Source organism: Macaca nemestrina, chromosome 10 (genome assembly GCF_043159975.1).
Source record: "Macaca nemestrina isolate mMacNem1 chromosome 10, mMacNem.hap1, whole genome shotgun sequence".
Lineage (NCBI taxonomy): Eukaryota > Metazoa > Chordata > Mammalia > Primates > Cercopithecidae > Macaca > Macaca nemestrina.
The window spans coordinates 133436617-133458559 of NC_092134.1; the positions used below are offsets into that span (position 1 = coordinate 133436617).

Sequence of the window (21943 nt, forward strand, 5' to 3'; positions counted from 1 at the left end):
TAGCTGGTTTTGAAGTTTTGGGAAATGAAAAAAGAGAAGAAAAGAAAAGCAAAAAGAAAGGATATTTCACTAAGGAGCTGCTTGATATGCTAAGGAAAATTCCATGTATGTTGGCCAGAAACTTAACCCATATTTTCCGAGAGGAGATTCATTGTGTCTCACCCAATCCCCAGACTTCAATGTAGTTAGTAGGCAAAGCTCTTCCCAGACCAGGAACCACTCAACTGGGGAGGAGGTAGGCTGGGTCTCTTGGTGAAGGACATTGTAACGTGGCCACAGGTGTAATTATGATATTTATTCCCCAACACCTAAACCGGAGGAAACTTCAGCCATTTTCTTGAATGACTATATACTGGGAAAAAGCTGAGAACCTGTGATGGTTTCTGGCTTGTATTTACAAACAGAAATAACAAGTATTTCTTTGTTGCCTTGCCCAGGTGTGTGTCAGCTCTCCTGATCTCTGTTATAAGATGGCCCAGAGGGAACTAAATCATCTTGATAAAGCTCCCAACATGTTATACCTCAGAACTGGTTGCACACAATAGATTCATTTACATTGATGCTATCATGCTAACTGTTCCTGGTGAAAAGTAAGCAGTAAACATACTACATATTTTTATAAGATATATGTTCACCACCGTGAACTTGATCCAACTTGACCACTTTGACCCAATGAACCCTAGATTTAGAAGTGCACAGAAGCATTTTATCACAAACATAATTGTGGCATTTTGGAGGCAAGGCCTGAACAATTCCAAAGAAGCACAGTAAACTGCATGAGCAGATGGCTCAGACTCCAATGGCACATGTTCGCATTCCTTTGCCATCTCCACCTCAACCACACCTATGGCCCAGGTTGGGGATGGAAAAGAGGGTTCTGTACGATCTTACACTGAAGTAGTTGAAAAAAATAGGTTTATCAGTGGATACGTAAAATACAGCAGCTGGAATAGATGCCACACTACAGTCCCATTCAGGAGAAGACTCTGAAAGACAGAAATGAAGGTAAGTGTTCCCACTGAACAGACTTTTGGACGATATGTCTGGTTGTGCACCTGACAGGAGGGATAAGCACTCAGAGAAATACATCTAAATTGTCTCATCAGAAACTAATAGGTGAGACGGCTTGTCAGAAACTCAAAAAGAACAAAATAGAAAAACTAATGAGAAGCTAAGAGGTACATATAGAAATCATGCAGAATGGACATGGGGTGTGTAAATATGCATTCCCATGTAAATATTCACAAGTGACGTCCAGTGTTGAGGAGGAGCCTTAATAATCAGGTGAACACAACATGTGCCGTGGGAAACAGCCTCTTTCCCCGGATACTCTGGTGTTTAATGAATGGATTGCTATTGAGTGGCCATGTAGCAGAAACAGAACCATTAGCGTGTGTGTGTGTGAGTGTGTGTGTGTTAAGTAAAATATATATAAAATAAGGAATGTGATTATGGAGGCTGGTAAGTCAAAATTCTGCAAGTGGGCATGGACAGATTGGGTACCTAGGAAGGCTCAATTCAAGTGCAAAGTCCACTGTCTGTAGAATCAGGAGGAGCCAGTGTCGCAGATAAAGTCTGAAGGCCATTGCTGGAGAATTCTTTCTCACTCAGGGAAGATAAGTCTTTTTGTTCTATTCAAGGCTCCAACTGACTCAATAAGGCCCAGTCACATTACAGAGGAGGCAAATCTGTCTTACTCAAAGGTCGCTGATTTAAATATGAATCCCGTCCAAAAACACCCTCACAAAAATAAGCAGAGTGATGTTTGATCAAGTATCTGGACTCTCTGTGACTCAGCCAAGTTGACAGAAAATAAACAGCCACACCTACTGAAGGAAAATCTGTCAGGCATTTTCTGAAAAACAAACAAAAAAAAAGTTTAAAAAGTTAAATTCTTTCCAAGTGATTCCTATTGTCACTGACTTGAGACTTGCTGATCTTCTATTTTCCTATTTTGTCCCATCTAACCATTGTTATTTGGATCCTGCTAGTCAAAAATTAGTCAGACCCTAAAGCCCACAGACTAAATGCATGGCTCTGGGCAGAAGCTTTTAGCCTTCTTAAATCTCAATACTTTGATTTATAATAAGAAAAATCTACCTAATGATGCTTTTACGTGACTGTTAAATTAAATTTACTACTTTTTAATCTATGTCCCAAATAGCAAAATCGCTATTTTAACTTTTTTAATTTAAATTTTCAGTTACCTAGACATTTGTTTTGTTTATTTAGAGATTTTTTGTTTTATTTTATTTTTTCTCTTACTTTATTATAAAAGACATGAAGAAAAGAAGTAGGTCTATCTTGTTCTCTATTATGTTTCTAATACACCGTACACAACTGGCAGGAACAAAGTCCATTTGTTGAAAACAGTAGAACACATGAGCTACTTTTACCTTGAAATTCACAGAATTGTAGCCAGATATTAACAAGCTTATATCCATTTTCATTTACCAACACATCCTGTGTGGTTTTAGACATCTGTGTCTGAATAAATTCTGGCTATTTTTGGCCTTCCCTTTAGTTTTCTTTTGGTACTTTGTGCCTAAGAGACACATCCAAGGTTGAGATTAGTTTCCATTTTCTTTGTACTATTTTCTGGATAATAACACATTAAACATTTGAAGAGATGGAGAATGAAGATGGGTATAGGATGTTGAATTTCAAGAATCGTAAATCGAAGCAGAAATCTAAAGGTAGGAATATTACTCCCCATCACCGCATTTAGTTTAAAATTTCATTATTCTTCTAGCAAGAGAATTATCTTAGAATATTTTTAACATCTTAAAATTGATAATAATAAGGAATATAAAAATGGTCATAAATTGTCTGTTAGATTATTTAGATTCATGAAAGCATCAACAATAAAAAGGCTGCATTTTCAGAGTCATGAGGTAAGAGAAATGCTAATATGACGATGTGTAATCCTGTGTGTTTTAGCATAAGAACATAAGTTTCGAAGAAAAGGCTGAAAAATCGTGTTTTTATAGAAACTTCCTCCTACAAAACTTAAAGTTTATGGAAACACTAATGTTGGTATGATATCTATGAAAACATGTTTCGTGAAGTTGCCTATTATAGTTGGAAGGTAAGATCTAGTGGTGGTTGTGGGAGTACTAGTGGTCCTGTAGTGTTTTATGGCTTAAAAAGTGTATATATATATATATATAAAAGCTTATATATATATGCTTTTATATGCTTATACATATATAATATTTTTAATCTTCATAACATCTCTATAGGATTGGTAGAACAATCCACCAGGAATGCGAGAAGAGAGGAAAAAACAAAAAAACGGGAATCCTTGCTCCTTAGGGCTGCTCTGTGGTTGGCTTTATTTGTTTATTCAGGAATTTTGAAAAGAATCATGTTGAAATAGCCAAGACCTAAGTTAAGATGACATAGGCCAGAAATTGAGAATTACCAGTCACAGTGGCAGTTCTGCCATATATATTGAACGTTCTCGTGTACTATCTCATTTTATATCTAGCGAATGCAAACTTTCCCTTCACCCCCCCAAAAGTGACACTTTTCTCATTATCTGAAGACTCAGGATCTTTTTTGTGTTTCAATATCATGAAGCAAATGTTTACTTTTTCCATAGTTACTTACTTCCATGCAGCAAAAACTAGTACCCTTGGTGTTAAATTGACTGAGGCAGGCCAGGCATGGTGGCTCATGCCTGTAATCCCAGAATTTTGGGAGGCAGAGGTGGGTAGGTCACCTGAGGTCAGGAATTCGAGACCAGCCTGGCCAACACCATGAAACCCTGTCTCTACTAAAAATACAAAAAAAAATTAGCTGGGTATGTCGGCGTGTGCCTGTAATCCCAACTGCCTGGGAGGCTTAGGCAGGAGAATCACTCGAACCCGGGAGGCGGAGGTTGCAGTCAGCTGAGATCGCGCCACTGCACTCCAGCCTGAGTGACAGAGCAAGACTCCATTAAAAAAAAAAAAAAAAAAAAAAAAGTTAATCAGACCCTAAAGCCCACAGACTAAATGTATGGCTCTGGGCAGAAGCTTTTAGCCTTCTTAAATCTCAATACTTTGATTTATAATAAGAAAAATCTACCTAATGATGCTTTTACGTGACTGTTAAATTAAATTTACTACTTTTTAATCTATAAACTACTTTTTAATATACAAATGTGTACCGAGACTTAAAATCCGAGTATTGATACATAAAATATAAGATAATATCCATTTAAATTATGAAAGAAAGAAGGATAGGGCTGGGAAAATAAATTGGGCCAGAAAAATTACTGTAGGCATGTTTGTGCTTGCCATACATTTGCTTCCAAGCTTCCTTGTTATTATTGACCTAAGGGTAGTTATTCAATTCACCTTGTGTATAAGATAAAGTTACACCTATTGCTTAAGATAGATATAAATAATCTTGGTCCTAAATCAGAAAAAGTATTTTCCTGAGTTCTCATGAAGCACATAAAATAATACATTTAGTGTTCTTGCAATAGTAGCACTAGCAGATTTTGCAGGGTAATTTCTTCATATAGCCCCATGTAAGCCAATGGCATCTAGCCAAGCATTGCTAAGCTAGGTCAGCATACTGCACTTCAGGTACTCAGCTCTCTGTTCACCTGGCTTGATATAGTATGTAAATCATGGCTTACATGAAAATATTAATTTTCGATCTATTGTTAGGTTTTTTATAAATCTTATTTGGCAAGAAGTTTAAAGTCTGTCCTCCATGGAGACTTTTTTCCATGTATGGAAAGAGCACTTGTTCTTTATTACCAATTAACTACAGATCCATATACCTGTGATTGGTATTTTCTCATAAAATTACAGAAATGTATTTTGACGATTTTCAGTTAAGTAGAAGTCTTTCCATGTTTGCCTGAACAGCAGAAATATCTACAGGGAAGAAAAAGAAAGAAAATTATTTTGGACTTACTCAGTAATACAGACAATTGAGTAGTAAATTTCAAAAGGTACGCTACATATAGTAAATTCTCTAAGTATATACTACAGATCTAATCAGATGCAGTAAATCCATAAAACCTATTGAAGTAAGGCATCCACACGGAAATTGGATTTGAGAAACAGCACTTTTATTATGACGTAGAAGGCAAATTATTTGTGAAATGTACGACGAAGGTGGTGAAATTAAATGCTTGTTTATAGATAAAATAATAAAAACTAGCGAATAATTATCAGAGTATCTCAAATTACTTTGCTTTCTCTTTGGCCACTAGCCTGGTAAGTTGGCTAGAATGATTCTAGATTGAGATATTAATTATATGATGTCTGCATGTAAAAGGAACCAGTTATAATTTTGTGAAAAAAGTGTATAAATCCAATTTATTCAAAAGTGCTAATATGTGGGAAAAAGTAGATAAAATTGAAAGAGGATTATAACATACATGTCCCAGTTTAAACTCTCTAGAGATTATTTGTTTATTCCTCTGTAAGGAAACTGTTCTTGCCAACTCTAACGTGATGAAATACTATAGCATAGATGCCATATAAGCATCATGAATTGGAGATCTAATACTACCTAGGGTGAAACTGATTCCTGTCTAAAGAGTCAAACCCAGAAAAATATAATATATTACAGGTATAAGGTGAAATAAAATGTGGCTATTTCCAGTACAGTGACTGGTACATAATAGAATTTTAATAAATATTTCTTTCCCTCTTTTATTTCTTAACAGTGACTCACTAAATTGAGTAAAACACGCAATTGTGCCTGACATAGATATATACATTTTATATATTATTCTTTCTATATAATTTACATGTATAGAAAAATATACATGTTTACATTGTATATATTTATATTTTATATAATAATATGTATAACAAATATTTATATCATATATAATTTATATAAATAGTATATATCATATTTATTTGTATGTATAATATATATGGAATTTAAGACATCATTTTTAGGTCCTCAAAAACACCACCAAATAATTAGCAAATCCATGTCAGTACAATCCAAAACATTTAACAATAGTAGTATCTCCTTGGTTTGGGATTATAGAATTTTTATTTTAAATTTTCATTTAATCATAAATTCTAATGACATCTCTAAAATGAACATGAATTGTCTCTGTAATAAAAATGAAACAAAAATATTTATAAAGTGAATAATCACAAGAATTCTAAAATTCATGAAGTAAAATTCAACATTTCAGATTTCTCCCTATATCCACAATATTATTGTCTTCTGCTCATATTTGGATGCATTGGGATCCTTATTTTCATTATGACAGTGATTGGCCTGAAGTTCTGGCGTGAGTAGTAAATTTTTATTTATTTGAACACTTTCGGAAGATAAATGTTGATACTTCATTCCTCTGAATGCCAAGATAAGCTATACATTGTAGCCCAAAACTGGTATATGTCATATTATAAACTTATGTTATATTTAAAAAATTAAATGCTCAAATGCAAACTTGGTGTTTATTCTGTATCTTTTCTTATAAAGAACCCCCAATAGAGGTTGACTTTATTATCTTATAATAAAAAAGGAATGTATTTTTACTAAAGAGTATGTGCTCATTGGTATCACTTTGTGAGATCATTATTTAAGTATATATATTTTTTTAAGACTCCTCTGAAAACCATTTTAGACCTCCAGACTTTTTTCTTCCTGAAGTGGTATATGTGTATACTGTAGCTACTCTATTTGAACCAAAGAAATTCATAGTTTCTTTGATTTTTCTGTCTTGCTTTTAAGGCTGTGAGCTAAAATGAGTAGTGTTTTACATATAACATGACAGGAAATAGATTTTGGGGGCTTTTGAGATGAGATTTCTAAAAATAGGTGAGTCCTAAAGCAATTTCTGTAGCGTAGAAGATCCTTCACTTCTTAATAAAGAATCTATTTTTGTATTGGGCAATTGGGCGATTTTGTGTTTTTCCCAATACAATAAGGGAAAATGTCAGACTTTTCTCAGACCAAATAGATATTCTACTTAATGTATTTTTTTCTCTAAATATCAATCATGTACCTCAAATGTGTTCAGTGCTATACTGAAATCAATTACTAATCACCCGAAAAAGTCCACTTATCTAACATTCAATGTTAGACGACTATTTTTAGTTATTATGAATCTATCTAAGTACGTATTGCCTTCTGTTAACCAGTAATTCTAAGAAGTTGAATCCGCTGTAGTAATTACTATGGCTTTAAAAATGTTCCTAAAATTCGGGAGTAGATAATTTCTTGTTAGACACTGAGTATGATTTTTACAGGCCAGTCTGCTCTCTTGTAAATCAGTTTTCTCTTCAATAAAATATAAATGGTAAAATGACATAAATGATGCAATAATTATTCTTTTAAAGAAAAATGCTATTGAGAAGACATCAATAAAATTTGATATGTTGATGAATTACTAGTAGGAAAAATATTTTTTTCTAGCCATATTTTTATTCTAATAAATTAATAACAATTACAATATGTGTGTTTCTATAAAATTTGTCCTTGGATTTTGACCAGTTTAAAATATTCTTCATGGCTTCCAGTCAGAATGGAGTATTGACCATAAATATTTATATCTCCTCTCTTCCAAGAATCTATCCGTAGAACAAGAAAAGATAACAAAATAGAGTAAATTAATCAAAGCACATAGAATGGAAAGGGGAGAAAATTTAAAAACAAATGAAAAGTGGATAGTATAATGCTATTGGATAAATCATTAAGGAGAAACTTAGTTCAAAGAAAGTGTAAAAGACAGCTTCTATGTAGATGAAAGCTGTTCACCACGGCTAAGCTAAGGCAGGGCTCCACTTCAGAGAGGAGAGTCAGAGGGTAAATGGAGGTCTAAAACAAGGTAATTCTTTAGTACATACAATGCTTATTACCCATTAAATTAAAAATAAAATAACTTTTGAAAGCCAAAAAAATGAAGCAAAGTAACTAAGTGGAAGACTTTCTAAGCCAGGCTCTTTTCGATTGGTGTCTTGTCAATCTGTCGGTCTATTTACACAGTGGATTTTGCCCCTATAGCATGCAAAAAAAAAAAAAAGAACTCTCTAAAACAGTGAGATATATAGATAGAGCTAGGTAGCGTTCCTGATTTATGGACTGGTGGTCTGTGCAATAAGGTGTATACCCCCTTGTTTTGGTTTTGGAGTGAGAGAGGGGAGTAATGTATAGGTCTACCACATAGCTTGCTGTTTCTTGTGCCCTGTCTTCTGAAAAGTCATGATAGCTAACCAAATATCCCAGAGCATAAAGAAAAATGTCAGAAAAAAATAAATAAATATAAGAGGATATCTGAGACAAAAAAAAAAAAAATCAAAAAATACCTGTTTATCCAGGAAGGTCAATAGCTCTTTTAACAAGCTTCCAGAAGAAGAAGATAGGTGAAAAAAAGTACATATAAAATGATGAAAAAAGTAATATAAACCATTTTTCAAGAGTAAAAGCAAAACCAAAAAGTATGAGTTTTCAGCTTACAAGAACCCACTAAGTTCAGAACAGCATACAAAAATAGATAATACATAGAAAGAGATGATAGATTAGATAGATAGATAATTTCAGAACACCATGAGTAAAAATATAATCCTAAAGGGTTTATATAAATAGTTTTCCCCCCAAAGCAAATTAGCATCAGATTTTTAAATGCACCTAAAAAGACTTTACTGGAGCAATGCCTTCAAAGGTACAAGCAATCCTGATTTTAACTTAAATTTAAAACAAGAGTAATCAAGTAAATATTTTTTCCATTCATTCTTTTGGAATAACAACAGCAAAAAAGAATGTGGGAGGTGGGTGGCTATCTTAAGATAGAATCAAGCTAGCCCCAGAATATAATAAAAGACTTTTCAAATTAACAACTGTTCTGTTTTCCTAGCTAGCAATTAATTCTGTCTACACGAAAACACACTCTAAACGATGCAACTAGGAAGCTGAAGGAACTTGATGATATGGTCAAAAGATTTTTTTTTTTTTGGTCTGCAACAAAGGAAAGTAAGATCAAGACTAGGTGTTGGAGCTCATGCCTGTAATCCCAGCACTTTCGGAGGCGAGGCAGGCGGAGCGCTTGAGCCCAGGAGTTCCACAGACCAGTTTGGGCAACAAAGCAAAACCCCGTCGCTAATAAAAAAATGTACAAAAATTAGCTGGGTGTGGAGGTGGGCGCCTGTACTCTCAGTTTCTTGGGAAACTGAGGCAAGAGGGTGGCTTGAGCTCAGGAGCCAGATGTTGCAGAGAGCCGTGATGGCCCACTGCACTTCAACTCAGGTGACAAAGCCAGATTCTGTATATATATAAAATAAAATAAAAGTTAAGAAAAGTAATAAAAATAAAAAAAAGAAAAAAGAACATCAATTAAAAAGTCCAGTGAAAAAAATAAAATAATATACAAAAATGTAACATCATATATGAAGTCTAAGATTGTACATAATATTTAGAATTGTAGGCCGAACGCAGTGGCTCAAGCCTGTAATCCCAGCACTTTGGGAGGCCAAGGCGGGCGGATCACGAGGTCAGGAGATTGAGACCATCCTGGCTAATATGGTGAAACCCTGTCTCTACTAAAAATACAAAAAATTAGCTGGACGTGGTGGCCTGTAGTCCCAGCTACTCGGGAGGCTGAGGCAGGAGAATGGCGTGAACCTGAAGGCAGAGCTTGCAGTGAGTCGAGACTGCACGAGACACTGTCTCAAAATAAATAAATAAATAAATAATAATAAAAAATAATAAAAATAAAAAAATAGAGTTGTGATTTGCACTTAAACGAGTAAAAGCAGATACGGTGAAACGTAGTTAAATCTGGGGAAGAAGAGGAGTGGATGCATAGGAGAAGAGAAACTCACAATTTTTATTAGTATGCCTTCATTTACTGCTGGTACTTTTTCTCATGTACCCAGATTGCTCTTAATTTTTAAATGTTTCTCATATCTTTTCTTTGCACTGAGTACAGATAAAAAAATGGATTTCTCCCAGAATGTAAATATCAGCAGTCTATCAGGTAATACTCTTTTTGTTTGTTGTGTGCTACTCTTAGGGGTAAATTTAGTTTTGACTTCTCTCTTCCCGCATTCACCCATGTTACACAGTAAGCCAACAGCGCTGGTGGAGAAAGGTATGAGATTGAAAAGGACATCCTCTTCCTCAGTGCCACTGCTGCATATCAAATGGTTGAAAGGAAGGACAGTTGTAGTGATTTCTAGGAGGAAAAAAATAGGGTTTTAGTGAGTCAACAACAGGATGATAGTGGATTTCCTGCCATACCTAACTTGCCAAGTATTTATTGACCGTCCACTGATAGGTGTAACATGTAATGGCTGTAGGCTGTAGTGGGAAGAGTGTGGGTTTGGTATAGACCTGTGTTTGAATCAAGAGATTTCAGCCAACTGTTCACATGAATTTAGGCAAATTAAACATAATTTTTTAAACTTTCAAATGAGGATATTATAATAACTATATCATAGAATATTTCATGTAGATTAATCAAACATAGGTCTATCCCAAGCCCACACTAGGATTATATTAGATAGCAAGATGACAGCATGTATTAATGAGTTAAAAATATATATGATGTTTCATAAATCTAAATTTAGGTCCTAATAACCTTTTTCAAGTTATACTTGCTCAGGTTACTTTTTTAATCTTAGCTGGACATATAGTTTAATTTCTAAAGATAATTTTTTAATAAAATTTTAGGGTCATAGTTGACAGACTAAAATATTAACAGTGAAAATATGACATGCTTTAACTTAGAAATATTTAATCCAACCAGTCAACATTCAACAATAAACATTTATTACATACAAAGTACTAAATGATAAGATAGTCAAAGATGAATATGACCTTCCCACCTCACAAACCTTCCAATCAGGTGGAAGATACAGAGATGTTTACAAATGACCAGGACATAAACGATTTGTCCTTTGCTTTAGCAAAGGTATCAACTATGATACCTATGTGTTGAGTCTTATAGATAGCAGAAATTGACTGGTTCAAGGCTTCCTTTCTGAGGTGGACATACAATTGTACATTAAAGAAAAAGCGGGTAAAGAAGGAAGAGGAGGCTATTCAAGACTAAGGTAACAGTATGAACGAAAAGCACAGGAGAATAAGTACCCAATGCATCAGTAACAGTAAGTAATCTCATAGACATGAAGTGCAGGATGTAAAGACAATATTGAAATGTCAAAGGAATTAGAACCAGATAGTGGAGGAAATTAAATAATAAGCTTTTACTTTTTCAGTTTATAATTAACTGTCAAAAATGTTATAATTTGCTTCCTTTGATTATGGGGATTGGAATTCACAAGCTTTGTTCTCCCCTACTCCATCATCCAAAACCCTGCCTGACTCCTGGAAATATACAGGTTAGAAAATTTTTCTCATTTTATATAACTGCTTTTTAATGACAAAAAAAGACTTGGAAAAATCTATTTTCCAAGTAGTCACATTTGATAATATTTATATCTTCCCTGTTGGCTGTAAAGTTTAATTAACTTTCCCCTATATTTTCCTTTAGGACACAATTATTTGTGCCCAAATGACTGGTTGTTGAACCAAGGGAAATGTTACTGGTTTTCAACTTCTTTTAAAACGTGGAAAGAGAGTCAACGTGATTGTACAGAGCTACAGGCACATTTACTGGTGATTCAAAATGTGGATGAGCTGGTGAGAAATCAAAAACAGGATCTAACCGCACAAGGAAAAACGGCTAGGTGCAAGTTCACTGCCTAAGAAGCATGGGAGGTTTATTGTCCTTGCTTTTGAACATGTGTTAGCCATAATGCAGTTACTATTGTTCATGAAAACATGCTAATATATATGAAAAAATATATTTTATTAATGCCGGCACAGAGACTCACACTATAGAAGGCATCAAAATTTGTTTAAACAAATGAATGAATAAATACACTATTTCCTCTGCAGGAGTTCATACAGAACAGTTTAAAACCTGGACATTTTGGTTGGATTGGACTATATGTTACATTCCGAGGAAACCTATGGATGTGGATAGATGAACACTTTTTAGTTCCAGAATTGTGAGTAGTTATTTGTAAGAGAGGGGTGATAATGTTTATTTATAGAATTATTTTTATATTAAGCTTCCTCACTTTCTATTCTTTTTTTCCCTTCTTTCTCTGTTTTCCCTTATCTTTAATTTTTTTTCTCCTTTTTCCTTTCTAGCTCTCTCTTTTCTTTCTTTCCTTTCTCCCCCTCCCTTTTTTTTCTTTGCTTCCTCTCTTCTTTAACATTCACTAATTTTGAAAAATGGGATGGAAAGTATTCATTTTGTCACCTGGCATTTTAATTGTCCAAAATTCATAATAATTTTTAAATTTCGAATCTGATTTAAATCTCATTTGAAAATAATTTTATGCAAATACTTTTCATGTGGTAAAAGCAAAGACAAAATTCACCTATAAATAAAAGCTGGAATATGTAGAAAGATCTGGAGTTGAAATCAGAAAACATGATTTTAAAAATTTTGCCCTTCAGAAATTCAACTAAACTTGTTGATATCTGTTTCCTTCCCTCCCTCCCCCTCTCTCTCTTTCTCTCTCCCTTCTTTCCTTTCTTCCTTCCTTCCTTCCTTCCTTCCTTCCTTCCTTCCTTCCTTCCTTCCTTCCTTCCTTCCTTCCTTCCTTCCTTCCTTCCTTCCTTTCTCTCTTTCTCTCTCTCTCCCTTTCTCCCTTTCTCTCTTTCTCTCTTTCCTTTCTTTTCTTTTCTTTTCTTCAGCAGAGCCTTGCTCTGTGGCTCAGGCTGGAGTGCAGTGGCATGATCATGTCTCACTGCAGATTTGACCTTCCAGGCTCAAGCAAGTCTCCCACTTCAGCCTCAGACTAGCTAGGACTACAGGTGTGGTGCCGTCACACCTGGCTGATTTTTTGTATGCTTTGTAGAGACAGAGTTTTGTCATGTTGCCCAGGCTTGTCTCCGACTCCTGAGCTCAAACTATCACCCACCTCAGCTTCCCAAAGTGCTGAGATTACAGGTGTGAGCCACCACTCCCAGCCTGATACCTGCTTCTTTATCTGTATAAAAAGATTCATGATACTTTCTTCACATTGTTCTTATGTGAACAACATGAGGTATTGCATGTAAGAGTGCTTTAAAATTCTGAAGTTCACATTTGATATTTTCTTCTGTGCTTTCAGTTACTAGTCATACTACCAAAACACTTGAGATGTGGTTAAGTTTGGAGCAAAGACCATGGAGTGATAGTTCATTTCAGTTTAGATATTTATCTACACCTGGATACATCTATTCTACATTTATTATCATCCTTCATGAACATAAAACTAAAAGATGAAGTAGTGTCCGTTTCCTGGACCTGCTTTTAATGCAATCTTTGAAAAAAAAAAAAAGTAAGATTTCTTACTAATTTTTATTATAATTATTTTTTACTTTTTTGGAAACCAGCATTACTATAAAGGTAAAATATCCCTTTTAAAAGCTTTTATGTTATCATTTAAGGAAAATGACACACATGCAAGTGGTTATAACAGTGTTCAGTCTGTATTTTCTGAAATAATCATTAGTAACTAGAAAAAATAGTTTATGAAATAGCTCTCTTCAAAGGCATTCCATTTATACATTGTGCGTTGTCCTAACCTTATACTGTGGAAGTTATATGAGGAATTTAAGAGTCATTTAATAGTTTTTACTTTGACTTAAATAAAATCCTGGGCAACTGCCTCCCAACTCACATTGTTATAGCATACCTATCACTGTGTAATTTCTATTAAAAACTTTCATTTTGGCATCTACTTACCTTATAAAAAATTATTTATGCTGCTATGTGGAAAATTAATAGATGGGAAACAAAATTGAAATTATGGAGGTCAGTTTAAAGGCTATGGCTAGAGATAAGGGAGAGATAATGGTAGCTTGAGTCTAAATTGAGAAGCTGGGACAAGTGAATGGATAGAAGAGATAATCTGGAAATAGAATACTCAGGTCTTGCAGGTATATATAATGAGAGGTTTGAGAGGTAAGGAAGAAGCTGCGATGTCTTCTAGTCTAGCTTGAGCTTCCATGGTGTTGTTATTAAGATAGGAAAGAGGAGAAGAGGCTGCATTAGCAATGAAAATTCCATTCTAGAACCTCTGCAAAACTTTGGCTGCTGAAGACTTACCTATAAAAGTTTGGCTGGCTAAAATTTTAAGAGATACTACCATCTTTTTAAGATAGATGCTCAAAAATCTGTCCTTTATCTCTTAGGTTTTCGGTGATTGGACCAACTGATGACAGGAGCTGTGCCGTTATCACAGGGAAGTGGGTGTATTCTGAAGACTGTAGTTCCACATTTAAGGGAATTTGCCAGAGAGATGCGATCTTGACGCGCAATAGAACCAGTGTTGTGTAAATGTACAACAAAATGTAGAAATACTTTGCACGTTAAAGCAGAGCCAGATTTTAAAGACTTGGGTTCTTTAGGTAAAGTTTCTAACAGCAAGTTTCTGCTAACAGACATCATCTAAATAGGAGAAAAGTATTTTATCCTAAATTGATCACAAAGACAACTTCTGAACAGAACTTTTACTCCATACTTGGATTTCCGGTTTGTCTTTTCCATGGCATTGACAATAAAAGCTAAATAAAAAGTTAGTAATTCTTTTAATAGTTATTTAATAGTTTGATATTTTTTGCAATTAAAATAGCATAGAATAAAACAACTTTAAAGGAATGTTATTTAGCTATATGTACTATGTGGTAGATTGGAAGGAAAGAAGCAGTATATGTACAAATATAATATTTGAAGCATGGAATTTTGAATTTTTCATTTGTGTATCATAGCCTGAAGTGTTTGGTGGGGAGTGGGTAATGAGAAATTACCTAATGGGTATAATGTGCAATATTTAGGTGATGGATAAACTAAAAGTTCAGACTTCTCCACTCTGATTCATGTAACAAAATTATACTTGTACCGTTTAAATGTATACAAATAAAAAAAAATTAAAGTCATGTGGCCAAATATTCAAAACAAAAAGAATAAAAGCAAATCCATGCATGTAAATTAAGAATTGAAAGAAATGTGTATGGATGTTAACAGTGCCTATTCTTTTTCTTTAGTGAAATACACATTTATTTCTTTTTCTATCCAAATATAAAATTTTAATGTAATACTTCTAAATGAAAAAACTACAATAACTTGTTTTTTTTTTAATACACGTCTTTATTCTTTAAAGTTTTATTGAGGTCAAATTGATACACAAAATACTGCACATACTTAATGTATACTTTCTGGTGAGTTTGTATATACCTGAGATGCCATCACCACAGCTAAGGTACTAAACGTATCCATCACCTCCAATATGTCCTTATGTTCTTTTCTGTCTATCTGCTTTTATTTTTATAAGAACACAACACGAGATATAGTCTCTTAATTTTTTTTTTCCCCGAGATGGAGTCTCGCTCTGTTGCCCAGGCTGGAGTGCAGTGGCGCAATCTTGGCTCACTGCAACCTCCGCGTCCCAGGTTTAAGTGATACTTGTGCCTCAGCCTCCTGAGTAGCTGGGATTACAGGCATGCACCACCATGCCCAGCTAAATTTTGTATTTTTAGTAAAGACTGTATTTCACCATGTTGGCCAGGCTGGTCTCCAACTCCTGACCTCAAGTGATCCGCCCGCCTCAGCTTCCCAAAGTGCTGGGATTATAGGCATGAGCCACCATGTCCAGCCTCTCAATTATTTTAAAGTGCACATTACTAAATTGTTAATAGTAGGTACTATGTTGTAGAGGAAATCTCTAGAACTTATTCATCTTGCATAAATGAAACTTTCTGTGCTTCGAGCAGCAATTTCCCATTTCCCTTTCCATCTATCCCCTGGAAACTAGCATGCTATTCTCTGTTTCTCTGGGTTTTATTTTTAACAGAAAAACACAAAGCCTTATTTTTTCAGTATATTAAAAAATTAAATTTAATCTAATTCTGCCTCTTTTTCTGTGTATGTGATGCAGGATCTTTTGCTCCTTAGTTCAGTTAAAATCCAAGTTCTTGTCACACGACCAGGAAAAATTAGGCACGTGGACACGTTGAAAAGCGAGGAGAGCAGAATTTATCAAAAGAAAGCACTGAGTGTTAGAAAAATAATAATAATAAAAGCAGGGGGAAGCATCCTGCCAACAGTGCCACCTCACAGATTGAATACCACGTGATCACACACACAAGCTGAAGAGGCCAGGCTCCTCTTGCCTGCATAAGCTTTGAATTCTCAGGGGCTCTACCACATTCTCCCAGTGTGCAAGCAGGTCCCCAGTCCATTGTGGGCATGACCAGACAAGGCCTTGGGTAGGTTCCCTCATCTGCACAAAAGCATCTGATGTAAACACTTTTGGGGTGGATCAGAGATTCTCTGGGGATCCGCCCTTATCTGCCTACTGCATCTATCATATGTGTTTTCTATTCCTTGGATTTTAACTCCTTCTAAGCATTTGGGGGAAAATAGATCAGGCACATGACTATAGTTATGCCATTTCTTTCACTGGCATTTCCTCCAAGTTAAGTGTTCTCAATTTTCATTAAAAAGGAATCAAACTTACAGCTGGCAATAAAGTACTAAAATGCTGTAAGCATAAAACGACTATTTGAAGGAATATGCCATGTGGCTTGTTTTTAGTGTGATGCCATAGTTTATTCCCCTTTTATCAAACATATTTAATCTAACTACTTTAGTTTTCTAAATGAAATTCTATATAAAGTTTACTTTTCCCCTCATTTTGAAACCCGCTCAATTTCCTCATAGAATTGATATTGATGGCCGGGCGCGGTGGCTCAAGCCTGTAATCCCAGCACTTTGGGAGGCCGAGGCGGGCGGATCACAAGGTCAGGAGATCGAGACCACAGTGAAACCCCGTCTCTACTAAAAATACAAAAAAATTAGCCGGGCGCGGTGGCGGGCGCCTGTAGTCCCAGCTATTCAGGAGGCTGAGGCAGGAGAATGGCGGGAACCCGGGAGGCGGAGCTTGCAGTGAGCCGAGATCGCGCCACTGCACTCCAGCCTGGGCAACAGCGTGAGACTCCGTCTCAAAAAAAAAAAAAAAAAAAAAAAAAAGAATTGATATTGATGACTTTTTGGAATAAACAGAAATTGACCTTCCTGGTCCTCAAAAGTGAAACTCACACTTGTCTTACCTGAGATCCTTCCTCGGGAAACTGACCCTCAAGTGAGGAACAGAAAATCATCAGATCACCACATCCAATCATATGCCAGACCCCTCATCCATTGGTTTCTTACTTCTTCCTACTATTTTTTCCTGCCTTCCCTGGTATGTAAACCCCAATTTTAGTTTGTTAAGGAGACAGGTTTGAAACTTTACCTCCCATTCTCCTTGACTACAGCACCCAATTGCCTTCTTTCCTGGCAAAACTCATGTCAGTGATTGGCTTTCTGTGTGGTGAGCAGCAGCACCTAGACCAAACCCCTGGCATGTTGGTAAGAACTTATTTAAAAGATTTCATAATAAATGCAACAGCTACGTCCACTATTTATTTTGCAAAAATGATGACTCAGAAATTTTAAAGAAGCAAAAACCTTTTATAACCCTTTACAAATTTACACCATCCTCAGCAAAATTCCCTATGACCATCAATAGAAGGCTCTGTCTCTTTTATCTCAAGTCCCACCAAAAACCTTTGATAAACTTAGAGGTGGGACCCAAATATGAACTCACAACCTTTTTAGTAGATTCAGGAGCACCCAGTTCCTCTGTGTGTTTCCCTCCATCTGATATCACTTGCTCCTCAGAACTTTCTGTCTCAGGGTAAAGGGAGAAGGATTTAAAGTAAAAATCTTAGAAGAAACAGAAGTCAGTATAAAAACTGATCAACTCACATAAAGCTTCTTTTAATACCTGAAGCAGAAATTAACCTATTAGGAAGGGACTTAATGCTAGAACTAGGCATCATGTTCTAGAACTCTGGGCCAACATGTAGGCCACCAGCTTACATGTTGGCCCGGAGGGATTCCTCACCTCACTAAACCTATTTACCACTGTGGATGAAAGATACATCCATCCTGATGTCTGGTCAAGAGAAGAAAATCAAGGAAGACCTCAAGTCCTTCCAAAACACAAAAAGCTAAAAACGGCTGGGGAAGCAGTAAGAAGAAAACAATATCCCATTCCCCTAGAAGGCAGAATAGGCTTGAAGCCCATAATTTAAAATGTCATTCCAGATGGGCTTCTTGAACCCTGCATGTCCCCTTTTAACACCCAAATACTGCCTGTAAAGAAATTAGACAGGTCATACCAACTAGCACAAGACCTCGTAGCTATCAACCAGTTAGTCCAAACTACTTATCCTGTTGTCCCTAACCCTTACACCATCCTCAGCAAAATCCCCTGTGACCATCAATGGTTTACAGTCACAGACTTAAAAGCTGCCTTTTGGGCCTGTCCCTTGGCTGAGGACAGTTGGCATATATTTGCTTTCGAATGGGAAGATCCTTATTCTGGATAGAAACAACAGTAGTGATGGACAGTTTTGCCCCAAGGGTTCACAGATTCTCCTAACCTTTTTGACCAAATTTTAGAACAAGTTTCAGAATAAATTCATACCCCAAAACAAATATGTCTGCTTCAATATGTACACGATCTTCTCATATCTGGTGAAAATGCAGAGAAAGTAGCTGCCTTCTCTACACACCTTCTTAACCATTTACAAGGGGAAGGATTATGAGTTTCAAAAGGAAAACTCAAGTTTGTAGAGCTTGAAGTTACATAGTAAGGACACTTAATAAGTAAAGGCAAATGAAGGATGGGACCCGACCAAGTAGAAGGAATCAGATCCTTACCTTTGCCTCAAACTAAGCAGAAGCAGAAAATTTTTAAGATTAGTTGGATATTGCCGCTTATGGATTCACTCATATGCTCTAAAAACTAAACTTTTATACAGAAAATTTACCCAGTGGAAACCTGATCATATTCTGTGGACTCCTGAAGAAATTCATCAAATTGAAGTATTAAAACATATGCTTATAACTGCCCCTGTTCTAGCCTTACCATCCCTAGAAAAACCATTCCACCTTTTTGTTAACGTTAATAATGGGGTGGCTTTAGGGGTACTTACCCAGGAACACAGAAGCCACAGGGAAGGAAGACAAGGAGTTAAATGAAAAACAAGCACTTCAGAGGAAATACAGCCTGTTTGGCTACCTGATCTGCAAGGTTATTTTTCTGACTTTCAAAGGAAAAGCCTTTTTGGTGTCCTGGAACATGGAAAATCGCTATCTCTTTGGGTAACTGGAGAGTATTTAACACTTCGGTGATTAACTCTTTGCGGATGAGATCTTGGCCTTTGCTGTTAATAAGACCTTGTTCAGTCCAAATCTTCCCGAAGGTATAAGCTACCTCAAAGGCATACTTAGAATCGGTATAAATTGTCCCTTCCTGGTTTTGCAAGCATTTTAAAGCCTGGCTTAATGCAAACAGTTCACAAGTTTGGGCAGACCAATTATTAGCCAGTCTTCCTGACCCTATTTCTACTAAAGCTTCTCAATCTATTATTGAATATCCATTATGTCTTTTCCCCTCAATTACCTGGGAGGAGCCATCTATAAATAAATGCCACCCCGTTTTGAAAGGGGTGTTTCCTAAATCTGGTCTGACTTTTGTGTGGTAGTTAATTAAATCTAAATATATGTGATCTCTTTTTAGGTTTGGATACCCTGTTAAGAAACCTGCTGGGTTGAGTGAGTTATCAGTGGTTAGTGTTAAATCATTTCTTTCTAATAGAATAGCTTCGTATTTTAAGATGCTTGAGTCAGTGAGCTACCTCCCTGCCTTTTGGTTTAAGATAGTTGTAACTTGACCCAGTTGTAATTTTAGACCCAGTACATAGTTGTAATTTAGATAGTTGTAATTTTAGGCCGGGCGCGGTGGCTCAAGCCTGTAATCCCAGCACTTTGGGAGGCCGAGACGGGCGGATCACGAGGTCAGGAGATCGAGACCATCCTGGCGAACACGGTGAAACCCCGTCTCTACTAAAAAATACAAAAAACTAGCCGGGCGAGGCGGCGGGCGCCTGTAGTCCCAGCTACTCCGGAGGCTGAGGCAGGAGAATGGCATAAACCCGGGGGGCGGAGCTTGCAGTGAGCTGAGATCCGGCCACTGCACTCCAGCCCGGGCGACAGAGCCAGACTCCGTCTCAAAAAAAAAAAAAGATAGTTGTAATTTTAGACCCAGTACATGTGGGTCTGTACTGAACAAAGGAGAGTAAAGGTTTTTATTCCTAACACAGTCCCTGCTTCTGTGTCATTCCCTATTGGCTGGAGTCAGACCACACAACCCAAACTAGTCCCGATTGGCTAAACACTTAAACCTTCTATGTCAGGCAGATGTGTGATGGGGAGAAGGAGGGAAGGGAAGAGGGCTGCTTGTGGATGGGAGAAAGCTAACCTTTTTCTGAATAAGGAAAGGAATGTAGAATGAGGCTGAGACATGTCTAGGCATGTCAGGGCACAGCAATAGCAGGAGGACTGTTTGCAGGCTAGAAACAAGGAAGTACAAGAAGGTTGGGCCTCTGAACAAAGAACAAGGGCATTACACAATTAAACCTTTTGAAGAGGAATTTATAATCTCTGGCATTAATTAATGGTGTAGTTAGTTCCATATATTGCCAGACCTTACCAATTGTGAAGCCAGCAAGTCCAAGAATTCTCAAAACCCCAAAAGTAGTTTATAACCTTAAAACTTTTAGCAAATCTTAACTCCAACCTGCATAATTTAGCTCACCTATTTACTTCTTAGTGACACCTGCATTTTACTGGTAATTTTTAAGGCTGTTTTTATTTCACAAAGTTTAAAGTCATGTGCACTGAAAGTACCACAGCTTTTATCTTCCCCTTTAAAAATTACTTGATCCAAGCACTTATCTTTAGGACAAATTAATTAAAGCTCTTTTTACAGACATCACACACAGTATACACACAGATAGGCAGAAGGAAACCCAGTCCCTGGGTGAGTTCTTTTAAGAGACAGGGCTAGGAGAGCATGTAGATATCTAACCTGATAGGGCTCATCACCTAAGGCAGGGCTTCTAAATAAAGCCTTTGTAATGCAATGGGGAGCCCAGCAAGAAGACAGGAGGCAGATGAGAACAGAGGTAGCCTTTATTGAGCTCACGGGAGAGGTTCACCGGTCCCCTAGGAGGAGGGCCGGGGAAGTTATGCTGGGGGCGGGTATGGGGGCCTTTTATAGGGCGAGGTAGGCGGGGTTTGTAGGTTTCCGTTTTCCTGGGTTAGGTTTGGATTTCTGAGGAATGACGTGTCCAGGAGTTTGCGCAGAGCGGGGGGTGTTTGGGGGGCATGGGTTTTTTTCATGCGCTGAGAGTCTTAGCAGGAAGTGAAGGGTGGGAAATCCTAACAAAGGGCCTGCCATGCCCGGCGATACCGCCGTGTTGGGTCTAGATTCCTGCCTAACAGCCTTGTCATGCAAGGCTGGCCATGCCCCCAGTATGTAAAGCAAGAAGGAGGCCTGCAGCACAAACCATACAGACATGCAAAGCACACCAGATTGGCTATAGTCCACGACTAGCCCCACAACTCCTTTTTCACAACAGAAACTTTAGAGAGTACAGTTATAGTTGGGGGGCCTGACCTTGTAAAAGTGTCCTCTAAAAGGAAAAAAAAAAAAATTTAAAGGTTAACTGCTGATGGGGTAGAGAAGGGGATAAAACAAAATCGGTTTAAAATGCCTGGGGAAAAACCTCTTATTCTTATGAAAGTGGATGTTTCACTAGGTGAAAAGCTTAATTTTCATCCAATAAAGCTGAAGCCCTTGCGTGGGAAAGGGGAAGGCCACGGTGGCTTGTGGCTAGGAGCCAGCCAGCTGGCTGTGCGGGACCCTTAGGCCGTGAGTCCCACCCCTGCATGGAGGGGAGGCAGAGTGAGGAGACCCCACTTGCCTGTCCCTCTTAAAATAGAAAGAAAAGGCCCTTTCCCCTGACCCTTAGAGTGACAGGGTTTGGAGGCATGTTTTCCCCACCCTTAGAA

General features: G+C 36.9%; 1 protein-coding gene across 3 annotated transcripts in view; it reads left to right on the forward strand.

The window, feature by feature from the left end:
• LOC105499911 (killer cell lectin like receptor F2) overlaps positions 1-15037 on the forward strand; it is a 26890-nt gene extending 11853 nt beyond the window's left edge. Inside the window, exons 2-9 of one of the 3 annotated variants that reach the window (XM_071072236.1) lie at positions 438-1005; positions 2941-3088; positions 6164-6262; positions 9902-9949; positions 11259-11315; positions 11468-11616; positions 11875-11987; positions 14170-15037. In XM_071072236.1, coding sequence (XP_070928337.1) covers positions 6235-6262; positions 9902-9949; positions 11259-11315; positions 11468-11616; positions 11875-11987; positions 14170-14314 — 540 coding nt within the window. In that variant the 5' untranslated portion in view covers positions 438-1005; positions 2941-3088; positions 6164-6234 and the 3' untranslated portion in view covers positions 14315-15037. Of the gene's footprint in view, positions 1-437; positions 2697-2940; positions 3089-6163; positions 6263-9901; positions 9950-11258; positions 11316-11467; positions 11617-11874; positions 11988-14169 lie in introns of all 3 variants that reach the window. The other 2 variants (XM_011772777.2, XM_011772778.2) reach the window with 2 other exon arrangements.
• The last annotated feature ends 6906 nt before the right edge of the window (positions 15038-21943 follow it).